Below are 11,237 nucleotides of genomic sequence, written 5' to 3'. Positions count from 1 at the left end.
CAAAGTGTTTTTTAATATGGCAAATAGATATGAGGAGTTTACTTACACTCTGTCATCAATTGGTTGTAATTATAAAAAAAGAGGAAGATTGTTAAATCACGGATTTTGATTATAAAATCAGTTTATGGAAAAAAGACAGATTTCCGAGGCTTTTGTTAGTTCAGATGTAATTAAACTAGGGATGTAACAAAAAGATTAATCTTTCAGAAATATCTTATCATTATACGCATCAACAAACATCTCACGTTAAGTTCTTCATATAGAATTATGTTCATTAAGGAGCTTATGTATGCAAAACTAGCTGATCCAATCTGCTGTTACCTTTTTTTTCTGGAAGCAGAACGAAATATTGTGTCAAGTTACAATATCATTTATCTAGAACAATCTTGATTTGTTTTGGTGGAAATGCAAATAGGAGCTGATAGGTTCTATTTTATAGATGTAAAGATGTTTTGATGGTAATTATTCATCTTCCTAGGTGGTTTTTGGCTAGCTGAAGATCATTGCAGTGTTCCTCTATTTATTCGTGAATTATTTTTGTAATCTATCTTGATCTGTTGTGGCCATGCAACACTTGATTGGTAGTCTATGACATAATTTGTTTTCTATAGAGATAAATGTGAAAAAAAGGGATTAAAAGAAAAATGGTGAGGCATCTACATTGTCCTTGAAGGAGGCATCAATCGAAGTCTTACATTTGTTACAACTGATCCTCATTGCCTTTTGATTGTTGCTTCCATGACCTAATATATTTAGAAGTTCTAACTGGAGAAAGTTATGTTGAAAGAGACATTTCTTTTCTGGAATGCAGTTTATCTTTCATTATATTCTATACTCAGCATGACTTTGATCAATCCATGTCCTACACATTAATTATGTTTACATTTTTACATGAAAATATCAATTAAATTTAGCATCTTCTAAGTTATTCCAAATATGCAAATAAAATGTAGGATAAATTTCTTAACATTTATCAGATACTTGTCCTCCATCTTAAATGCATGCCAATGACTTCAGGTTAGATGAATCGCTGTATTCCTGGTCAGGAGTTCTGTAACTTGATAAAATATTTTAAAGGTATATATTTATATAAATCTTACATTCATGTCAAAGTCAATTGCAATCAGTGCCTATATATATGAAGTGGGCATCAATAAGTAATAACATTCTCAACTGTCTACAAAATTTTCCTGCTAAATTTCAGCAAAATAATGTGGTTTTCTGTGTTTAAATTTCAGTGTGACCAAAATTTCTGGCACCATGGTGTCTTCTTTTATGTTATATATGAAGATTGGGTCCAAGAATAAGTGTTGTTCCTCTGTCTTTTATGGTGTTACATATGAAGACCTCAAGAAAACTTAAATCATCTAGCATGTTGCTGCATTCTGTAGCTGCGTACTGTAACATACTACATGGTTTTCTCTTATTTTGCCATGGAAGTAAGGTTGGAGCAGGGCCCACCCTCCATGCAACAAGTATCAGTGCTTCCGCCAAGCAAGTCGTTGATTGCAGCATTGCACTACAAAGAAAAGCAGTGTGCTGTCATGGTGTGTATGACACTTCTAACCATAGGAACATCAAGAGTTTTAGATAATCATGGCTGAAGTTGAAATTATTTTGCCTTTTACCACCTTCATGATATAAGATGATCCATTGGCATGATCTGATTACTGAGCCCCACGTACAAGAAGACAGGTTATAAACTTGAAAATGAAAAGGTTGTATTGTGAATCTAAATTTTTACCTGTGAGTATAGCAAAGACACATAAGCTCAATTATCATTTGTTGATTATTGACACCACGAGAGAAGTTGCTCTAGTTTCTCGGTTTGGACAAGCTATATGGCGTTTCTGTTACATTATTATGCAACATGAGTTGTGGGGTTGAAGCCAGAGGAAATAATGTTTTTTTGTGGTCTTTTTGCAGAGTCTCATGATCATGTGAAAAGATTATCCATCCCACAGCTAGCTGGGACAGTTTGGGAAGCATGTGATGCTCTGAAAAAAACCGCAACAACAAACTGCACTGCTGTTCGGGGTGCCATGACTCAGGTATAGCAGTTTCTGTCAAGGATATCCTTTGAGAAATGGAGGAACTTAAGGAACACAAGGGTGATTCTTCTGATGACTCAGGAGACGGCATGTCCAGTAAAGCGGATGAATCAACATCTTTATCTTTATCTGATGAAGGGGGTGACTTAACTGAAGCCGACATTGATGATGACACTTCAGCTGAGGAGATGGTAACTGCACAACTAATCATCAGTGTGGTTTCCGATACACTAACTGTCGTGAAAGAGCTTATCCGGTTTATGACAGGCTTAATTAAGAGCTCCAGCCATAAGTCTAGCACCAAGGAATCAGTGGATTCCTTTGAGAAACTTGTTACCCACTGCCAGTAGCTGGGTTCCCAGGTTAACGAGCTTGGTGCTTCTGTTTATTCACCACAGGAGACTGCTCAAATGAAGATGAGTGCCAAGAAGATGTATTGTTTAGTTCATGAGATGCATATTGAAGTTAGAAATCTTGAAGGCACACCTGATGGTGTCTTTGGCACCTGCAAAATATTGGAGAACTCTACGAGTAACTTGCTGTTGAGTTGACAGCCCATATTCAGTCTAATATGGATTTTATCAGCACATAGCCCATACCCTCTCTTAACCTAACCCTAGATCAATATAAGGGGGGTGTGGTAGCTACGTTTTGGCGCGAAGGTGGCTGCGTTTTTTGGCAGAAAAGGGTAACAACGTGGAGATCTTCGCAGCAAAAAAGCGGAGAAGAAAAAGGTAAAAAAACAAGAGAAAGAAAGGAAAGAAAATAAGGACAACGCAGAGAGACTATTCTCAATCATTTAGCAGTGTTCTCATCTCAGGTTAGATCAAATCTACAGTAGAATCTTGCTGTGATTACTCGGGGAGGTTTTAGATATTGTGGACAGTGACATGATCCTTGTATCCCAGTTATTCTCTTATGATTGTTGCTAGGGTTTAGGGCATGAGATTGAGATTTGTATATTCATTATTCTCATAATGGATTGTCTCTAGTTTGCCCCATGATTTTTACCCTTCACATTGGAGGTATTTTTCACGTATATCTTGGTATTTTATTTGATTATGATTTATTTAATTCCGCTGCATATCATAGTCTGCTAGTATTTGTTCATATAGAAAAATTATTTATCTTTATATCCCGTCAACTAGTATCAGAGCAGGATTTTTGATGATTTAATTTTGTATTTAAATATGGAGGCCAGTAATATTTCTCGCATGATTAGTTTAAATGGAAACAATTGGATGATATGAAAACCAAGAATGAAAGATCTCTTGTATTGCAAAGATTTGTATAGACCTTTGTAGGGGGATAGTGCAAAACCCACAACTATGACAGATGATGAGTGGAAGAGGTTAGATTGAAAAACAATTGGGTTTTTTCGATAGTGGCTTGATAATAGTGTCTTTCACTATATTTCTACTAAAATTTCTGCATATTCTCTTTGGAAAAAGTTGGAAAGTCTCTATGAAAGAAAAACAGTTGGCAACAAAACTTTTTTTGATCAAAAAACTTGTGAACCTAAAATATAGAGAGGGTGCTTCTATTGTTGAGCATTTGAATGAAATGCAAAGTGTTACTAACCAGTTATCCTCTATGAAAATATCTCTTGATGATGAGTTGTAGGCATTGTTACTTCTTAGTTCATTACCAGAAAGTTGGGAGACACTAGTGGTTTCCCTTAGTAGTTTTGCGCCAGATGGTGTTGTCACTATGAGTCAAGTAATAATCAGTTTGTTGAATGAGGAGTTGAGAAGAAAGAGTTCAGCAACATCTCAGAATGATTCACAAGCACTTATCTCAGAGAACAGAGGAAGGTCAAAGTCTAGAAACAATTCACGCATGAGTAGGAGCAAGTCGTGATCAAGAAAAGATTTTGTTTGATATAATTGTGATGAGAAATGATATTACAAGAACTAATGTAAGCAACCTAAGAAGAGCAAGAAAAAGAGAAAAGAAGTGGAATCTATAGAGTCAAAAGATAATATCACAACTACAGTGCAGGGTGGTGATTATTTGATTTTGTCTCATTTTAATGATATTTTTTCTTGTATGTGTCAGGATCTTGAGTGGGTGATTGACATAGGCACTTCTTATCATGCTACACCACGGAGGAAGTTTTTTTCTACATATAGGTCTGAAAATTTTGGTGTTGCAAGATGGGCAATTATGACACAGTAGACATCATAGGCATAGGTGATATCCATTTAAAGACCAACCTTGGCCGCAAATTGGTGCTTAAGGATGTGAGGCATGTGATTGATTTGAGGCTGAATTTAATTTCAGTTAGAAGACTAGATGATGAAGACTATGATAGCAGATTTCACAAAGGGCAATGAAAGCTCAGTACGGGTTCTCTTGTTATAGCTAATGGAAAGAAATGTCATATTTTATACAAGTTACAGGCTAAAGCTTACGATTAGTAGTTAATGCTATAGAAAAAAACTTTAGCATGGAGTTGTGGCATAGGCGACTAGGGCACATGAGCGAGAAGGGGCTGCAAGCTCATTTGCTTGTCCTGCTTTGTCTAGAAAAATGCATGTCTTAGACTGTGTTTATACAGATGTATGTGGTCCTTTAAGGACAAAAACTCATGGTGGATCTATTGATGTTCTTGGTATAAGTGGTGAACTTTATTTTATCACTTTTATAACTGATTTTTCTAAGAAAGTTTGGGCCTGTGCTTTGAAGACCAAAGATCAGATTATTAATGTCTTCAAAATGTTTCATGCCAAGGTTGAAAGGGAGATAGAAAGGTAATTGAAATGCATAAGATCATATAATGGTGGTGAGTATACATGATTATTTAATGATTATTGTAGGTTACATGGGATCCAACATGAGATGATAGTTCCTAGTACACCTCAGCATAATGCAATTGCAGAGAGGATGAACCACACCATCGTAGAAAAGATCAAATGTATGTTTTCACAAGCCAAGCTACCCAAAAGGTTTTGGGATGAGGCTTTGAGGACTACAGTTGATGTGATCAACTTATCACCATGTACAACCCTAGATGATGATGTTGCAGAGCATGTATAGTCAGGGAAAAATGTTTCCTACAAGCATTTGAGAGTGTTTGGTTGTCATGCATTTGCATATATTCCAGACAATGAGAGGTCCAAGCTAGATGGTAAGACTAAAGAATGTATTTTTCTTAGCTACTCACATAATAATTTTGGTTACAGGCTTTGGGATCCAAAAAAGTAGAAGGTGTTTAAAAGCAAGGTCGTAGTCTTCTTTGAGGATCAAACTTTGGAAGATTTTAAAAAGAAGGCACTAGCCAATACTTCTGTAGAAGGATTAGCAGATTGTGACCCAATTACCCCTCCAATATATCAGGGTGATGGGGGAGATGTGCAGGAAGATAGTGTAGAGCTTAATGTTGATCTACTTGTACGATATGTTGAGCAAGAAGAAGTTGGAGAGCAACTTCCCGTAGAACCACAGTTGAGAAGATCTTCTATACAATGTCAACCTTCTAGAAGATACTCTATAGATGAGTATATGATGCTTACTGATGTAAGTGAACCAGAGAGTTACCAATAAGCAGTTGAAAGTGAGCAGAAAGAGAAGTTGTTAGTTGCTATGCAGGAAGAGATGGATGCTCTTCAGAAGAACCACACTTATGATTTGGTGCTACTACCAAATGGAATGAAGGCTTTGAAGAACAAGTGAGTTTTCAGGTTGAAGACTCAAGAATATTGTTCTCAACCAAAGTACAAAGCTAGATTGGTTATGAAAGACTTTGGTCAAAAGAAAAGTATTAACTTTGAAGAGATTTTTTCTCCTAATGTTAAAATGTCTTCTATTCGTGTTGCTCTTGGTATTACTGCTAGCCAGGACTTGGAGGTTGAGCAGTTAGATGTGAAGACAACTTTCCTTCATAGGGATTTAGAGGAGGAAATTTATATAGAGCAACCAGAAGGCTTCAAAGTCAAAAGTAAAGAGAACTTTTTTTGCAAATTGAAAAAGAGCTTGTATGGGCTAAAGCAAGCTCCAAGATAGTGGTACAGAAAATTTGATTCATTTATGATAGAAAATAGATAGAAAAGAACAACTTCAGATCATTATGTGTACATCAAATGGTTTGGTGAGGATTTTATTATTCTTTTACTTTATATTGATGACATACTTATTCTTGGGAAAGATATATCTAAAATTGACAGATTAAAGAAGGAGCTAAGTGAGTCTTTTACAATAAAGGACATGGAGCAGCAAAACAAGTATTGGGTATGCATATTTTCCGTGATAGGAAAAATAAGAAGATTTGGTTGTCATAGGAGAAATACATCAAGAATGTTTTGGAAAGATTCAGTATGAGCAATGCAAAACCAGTTGGTTCTCCTCTTGCAGGTCACTTCAAGTTGTGCTCAGAACAGAGTCCGTCAAGTGATGAGGAAAAGGAGAAAATGCAAAAGGTTCCTTATGTTTCAGTAGTTGGAAGTTTAATCTATACAATGGTATTTACGAGGCCAGACATCGCATATGCAGTCGGTGTTACTAGCAGATTTCTTACAAATCTAGGCAAAGAGCACTAGGTAGTAGTGAAGTGGATTTTTAGATATCTCAAAGGGAGCTCTAAGGTTTGTTTAAGCTTTGGAGGTGGACCACATGTGTTAACAGGTTACATAGATACAGATATGATAAGAGATATAAATATGAGAAAGTCTATTTCAGGTTATGTACTTACTTTTGCAGGGGGGGCTGTGTCATGGCAATCCAAGTTACAAAGTTGTATTGCTCTCTCCACCATAAAAGCAGAATATATTGCTGTTATAGAGGTATGCAAAGAAATGTTATGGATGTAAGAATTCTCATAAGAATTGGAGCTGAAACAAGAAAATTATGTGGTGCATTGTGATAGCTAGAGTGCTATCCATTTATGTAAGAACCCAATGTTTCATTCCAAGTCAAAGCATATAGATTTCAGATACCATTGGATTCGAAATATATTTGAAGAGAAGCAGTTGCAACTTCAGAAAATTCACATAGATGACAACGGAGTAGACATATTGATAAAGACTTTACCAAAAGAAAAACAGGAGATATGTCGACAACTAGTCGACATGGCTTCACATTGAGGAGACATGGGACAGCTTCTCTTATGAGCTGAAGGGAGAGATTGTTAGGCTGATAGCCCATATTCAGCCCATTGTGGGCTTTATCAGCCCACAGCCCACACCCCCTCTTAACATAACCCTAGATCAATATAAGGGGGTGTGGTGGATACGTTTTGGCGTGAAGTGGCTGCATTTTTTGGGCAGAAAAGGGCAGCAACGTGGAAATCTTCGCAGTAGAAAAGAGGAGAAGAAAAAAGTAAAAAAACAAGAGAAAGAAAGGGAAGAAAACAAAGACAACGCAAAGAAACTGTTCTCAATCATCTAGCAGTGTTCTCATCTTAGGTTAGATCAAATCTACAGTAGACTCTTGCTATGATTACTTGGAGATGTTTCAGATATTGTGGATAGTGACGTGATCCTTGTATTCCAGTTATTCTCTTGTAATTGTTACTAGGGTTTAGGGTATAAGATTGAGATTTATATATTCATTATTCTCATAGTGGATTATCTCTAGTTTGCCCCATGATTTTTACCATTCACATTGGAAGGGTTTTCCACATATATCTTGGTGTTCTATTTTATTGTGATTTTATTTAATTCCGTTGCATATCATTTGCTAGTATTTGTTCATATACAAAAATTATTTCTCTTTATATCTCATAAATAAATAAAATGGGAATACTATCTGTGTAGTATATACTTCATGAATAACTTTTTATTAGCTCTGAGACCAGATCGGAGGAAATGTGTCTTATGTTCCTCCCCGAGCTCATGAGCTGTTGTTGGAATTTTCGCAATCGGTCCAATTTGACCTTTTATTTATTAGATAGGAAGTTGGAACTGATTGATAGGGAATGGCTGTTTTATCACTTTATGTTGCAAGATGTATATGGGCATTTCGTGGAAATTGCAATTTATGAAATCTGCCTTCTTTTGCTTTGTATAGCAATGAAATTGATCCACTAACATCTGGACTGATGATTTTCTTCTTTTCATGTGGAGATAAAAGAAAGATTTCTTTAAGCAATCTTTATAAGTAAGATGGTTTGTAGAAAAGTATCTTTTATTAGAAACAACCCTGAGGAATTCATCTTTCAGGCGAAATTAGAGGGAAAAGAAATATTTATACTAGGGAGTTTTCAGACATCTAGGAATGGTGGGATAGTGATCGGCACATGCTTTTTTTCTTTTATATTAAACATACTACAAAGGGATGCCTTCTTAAGAACGAAGTGGCCAAATCTCATCCGGTATCCAGTACACTTTTGGTGAGTTATTGCCTGGTTTTCTGCTGCTAATTAGCTGTAGATTGGATATCTTCGTTTTGTTTTGCCAGTCCATCTTTATCTTGCAGGTCTCTTGTTCTATCCTACAAATCTGTTCAGTATTTGCTGGATCAAAAGAAGGGAAACCCTACGCCTCATTGGAGTGATCATGTCCAATGACATCAGAATGGTTCAGTGTTCTCCTCTTGGCTTCTTGGGTTAGAAGCAGCATAAAAAGTGTCCTCATTGGAGTAACCATTTTTGTTGTTTCTAATTTCAAAATCATGTGAAGGCTTTATTTTTATATAATCATGCAATAAATTATTCATATAATGTTTTCAATACTCAATGATGGCAAAGGATCTATGCACCTGACTCTAAATAAAAAGGACATTATGACTTCTTGTTGTTACTGTATAATTTTTTCAATCCAAAAATGGAAAAACTTCTAAAATTTCTTCATCATCGATAAAATACCAACAAATGACAAATCTTCCATAAGGTAAACATTTATTTTGGTAGTTCAACTCTCATTTATGTATTCAAGATTATTATATATTACGATTGGAAACATATAAACTAAAAGTTTAATCTGCTAAGGATTATCATATATTACAGTTCTCTCCATTTATTGTTTCATTTCCAGCATCCATATCCTAATGTAAGAACAATAATAGGAAGTAAGATTCAACTTCAGAAAATATAAACTATTACATCATTAATACGTCTGTTAATTATTTCATAGATCAGAACAATCAAGCCAGCAGCAGTCCAAGGAAGAGAGAGAGAGAGAAAGAGAGAGAGAGAGAGATGGTATATATATAGCTGACGCAGAAAGCTCTTCTCTACGACTCAAGCTGAGCATACCAGATGCCCTGGATCTTCACATCCTTGGGCGTCTTCGCCCCTAGGTCGGTGTCCGACGGCTGAAAGCTCTCGAACACGCCGATCACCTCGCCCGTCTCCGGCTTGCTCTTGGTGACGCTCAGCGTGATGGTCCCCGTGGAGGACGACGTGTTCTTGATGTTCTCCTTGCTCAGCTCCTCCTCGTCTCCCCTCCCTCCGGCGGGCAGCGCCACCGCGTTGTCGTACCCGGTGGAGCCCCCCCTCCCCTTGGGGTCCAGGAACGAGGAGCCCCGGTAGCTGGGCACCAGGAACTTGCCGCTGAAGCTCTCGGGCTTGCCGGAGGCCACCAGCTGCTTGATGGTGAAGAGAAAGGGAACGCGCTCGCCGCCGGGAAGCTGCACGGTGACGGCAGCGTAGTCGATTCCGTCCTTCTCCTCGAACTTGACGGTGCCGTCGGGGGAGACCTCGAAGGGCCCCTCAATCTCGTCCAGCGTGTAGGTGAGGCGGGTCATCAGCTTCGTCTTCTGGAACTCTGGCGGGGCGTTCTTGCTCACGGCCTCCGCCTTCACGGTGAAGGAGGTGGGCTCGAGGCATAATTTCTTGGTGTTGTACTTGCCCGGCTTGAAGGCGAACGACTCCACCCCGCCGTCGATGGTCGGGCACTGGTTCGCCGTTCCCGTCCCCTTCACCTCCATGTACGTCTTACTCTGGATCTCGTCATATGTCAGCCTCTTCGGCACTCCCTCCGCGCTTGCTCCCTGTCACATGTGTGCGGGTAAAGAAGAGGTAATCACGAGGAAGGAGAGAACGAACGAGGAGGATGGACGAGTACCGTGACAACGAGGGCGGAGGCGGCCAGGGCGAAGCCGGCGAGCTTGACGCCATCAGCGCACTTCTGGGCCATCTCTCGGACGTCCGACTGCAAGGAGCAGGTGAGCCTGGCACTGGCAGCAGGCTCAAGGCCGAAGGCCTTGGTGAGGTGAGATGAGGACCTCAATTGCACTCCTGCAGCGGTCCGGCTGGTGGCGCCGACCTTTGCCGGCTGCATGAGGGTAGCGGCGGCCTGGAGGGACGCTGCCATTCTTCTTTGCTACTGTGCCTGTGCTGCTTTCCTCCTCCTCCTCTTCTCCGCAGGATCTCTGCGAAGGCGAGTTAAAAGATGTGGTGTGGGTGGTGGATAAGAGGGTTGGATAAGGGATGTCTTCTCATTGGTTGGTGAGTCCCCATGTGGCAATTGTGGTACGCCATAGATTGTCTCTGTGTGGTGCTCATTGAGCTGCCACTTCTGTTGGTGCTTTGCATCCAGCAAATGAGTCCTCGTCACGTCAGTAGTCAGACGCATGGCTGTCACCACACAGGATAAACCAAGTCACACTTGTGCTGCACTTGGGCATGAGTGGTGCACAATTTTGTCATAGTTGTTTAGTTTCATGGAAAACCTGATGATAGCCCATGTTCGTTGGTTAACGTTCTATTTGGATGAGGAATAGAATCGACTCTAGCTTGATACATAGTTCCTTGATGAGGAGGCTTGCTGAGGCTTCTTAAAAGAATTTTCTTTTTCTGGGAAGTTATTAAAACATATTACTCATGAGGGACCATTCCCTCCATCAAAAATAATTACGTCTACTATTGACTTATCTAAAAGTATATAACGTGCAAATATTACTAGCACCTAGAGATATGTTTTTATGAAATCTATTCTTCATAAATATGATATATAAAAACTCATATTAGTAGTTTTTAAAGCTGAAATATATATTTTTAAAATTGTTATGTATAAAGTTCTTTAAAATGTTATTTGAAGTATATATAGTACTGAAATATATTTTTAAATATATTTTATAGTGAAAGGATACAATCCTCAAGTGCAATAAACATAAGTGTTGCAAATTCATTTATATATGCATAGATGGATTAGGGGATAATTAAGTGGAGAGAAATAAAAAATGGGTGCTACACTAAGAATGTTAAGATATGAGATGGAAGGATAAATTTAGATTGAAAACTCTTTA

The 11,237-nt window shown here is 38.4% G+C and overlaps 1 protein-coding gene and 1 pseudogene across 1 annotated transcript; one reads left to right on the top strand and one right to left on the bottom strand.

The window, feature by feature from the left end:
• Window positions 1-1,372: 1,372 nt before the first annotated feature.
• LOC135649042 (uncharacterized) lies at window positions 1,373-2,602 on the top strand (annotated as a pseudogene).
• Window positions 2,603-9,038: 6,436 nt separating this feature from the next.
• On the bottom strand, window positions 9,039-10,416 carry LOC135649915 (oxygen-evolving enhancer protein 1, chloroplastic-like). Its single transcript, XM_065168881.1, has 2 exons — window positions 10,055-10,416; window positions 9,039-9,980 (listed from the first exon to the last, which is right to left on the bottom strand). Exons 1-2 carry the CDS (start codon window positions 10,301-10,303, stop codon window positions 9,222-9,224), a joined length of 1,008 nt encoding a protein of 335 aa, XP_065024953.1. The 5' UTR covers window positions 10,304-10,416; the 3' UTR covers window positions 9,039-9,221.
• Between the last annotated feature and the right edge of the window lie 821 nt (window positions 10,417-11,237).

Source organism: Musa acuminata, chromosome BXJ3-9, assembly GCF_036884655.1.
Source record: "Musa acuminata AAA Group cultivar baxijiao chromosome BXJ3-9, Cavendish_Baxijiao_AAA, whole genome shotgun sequence".
Taxonomy (NCBI): domain Eukaryota; kingdom Viridiplantae; phylum Streptophyta; class Magnoliopsida; order Zingiberales; family Musaceae; genus Musa; species Musa acuminata.
Note: the sequence above shows the minus strand (reverse complement) of the source record. Positions and strands in the feature narration are given on the sequence as shown.

What these genes read in the sequence shown, in the direction of transcription:
- LOC135649915 (XM_065168881.1), bottom strand. Translation starts at nt 10,303, where the DNA reads ATGGCAGCGTCCCTCCAGGCCGCCGCTACCCTCATGCAGCCGGCAAAG. An exon ending in CCTCCGCCCTCGTTGTCACG is followed by an intron (nt 9,981 to 10,054) that starts GTACTCGTCCAT and finishes CACATGTGACAG; the next exon opens with GGAGCAAGCGCGGAGGGAGT.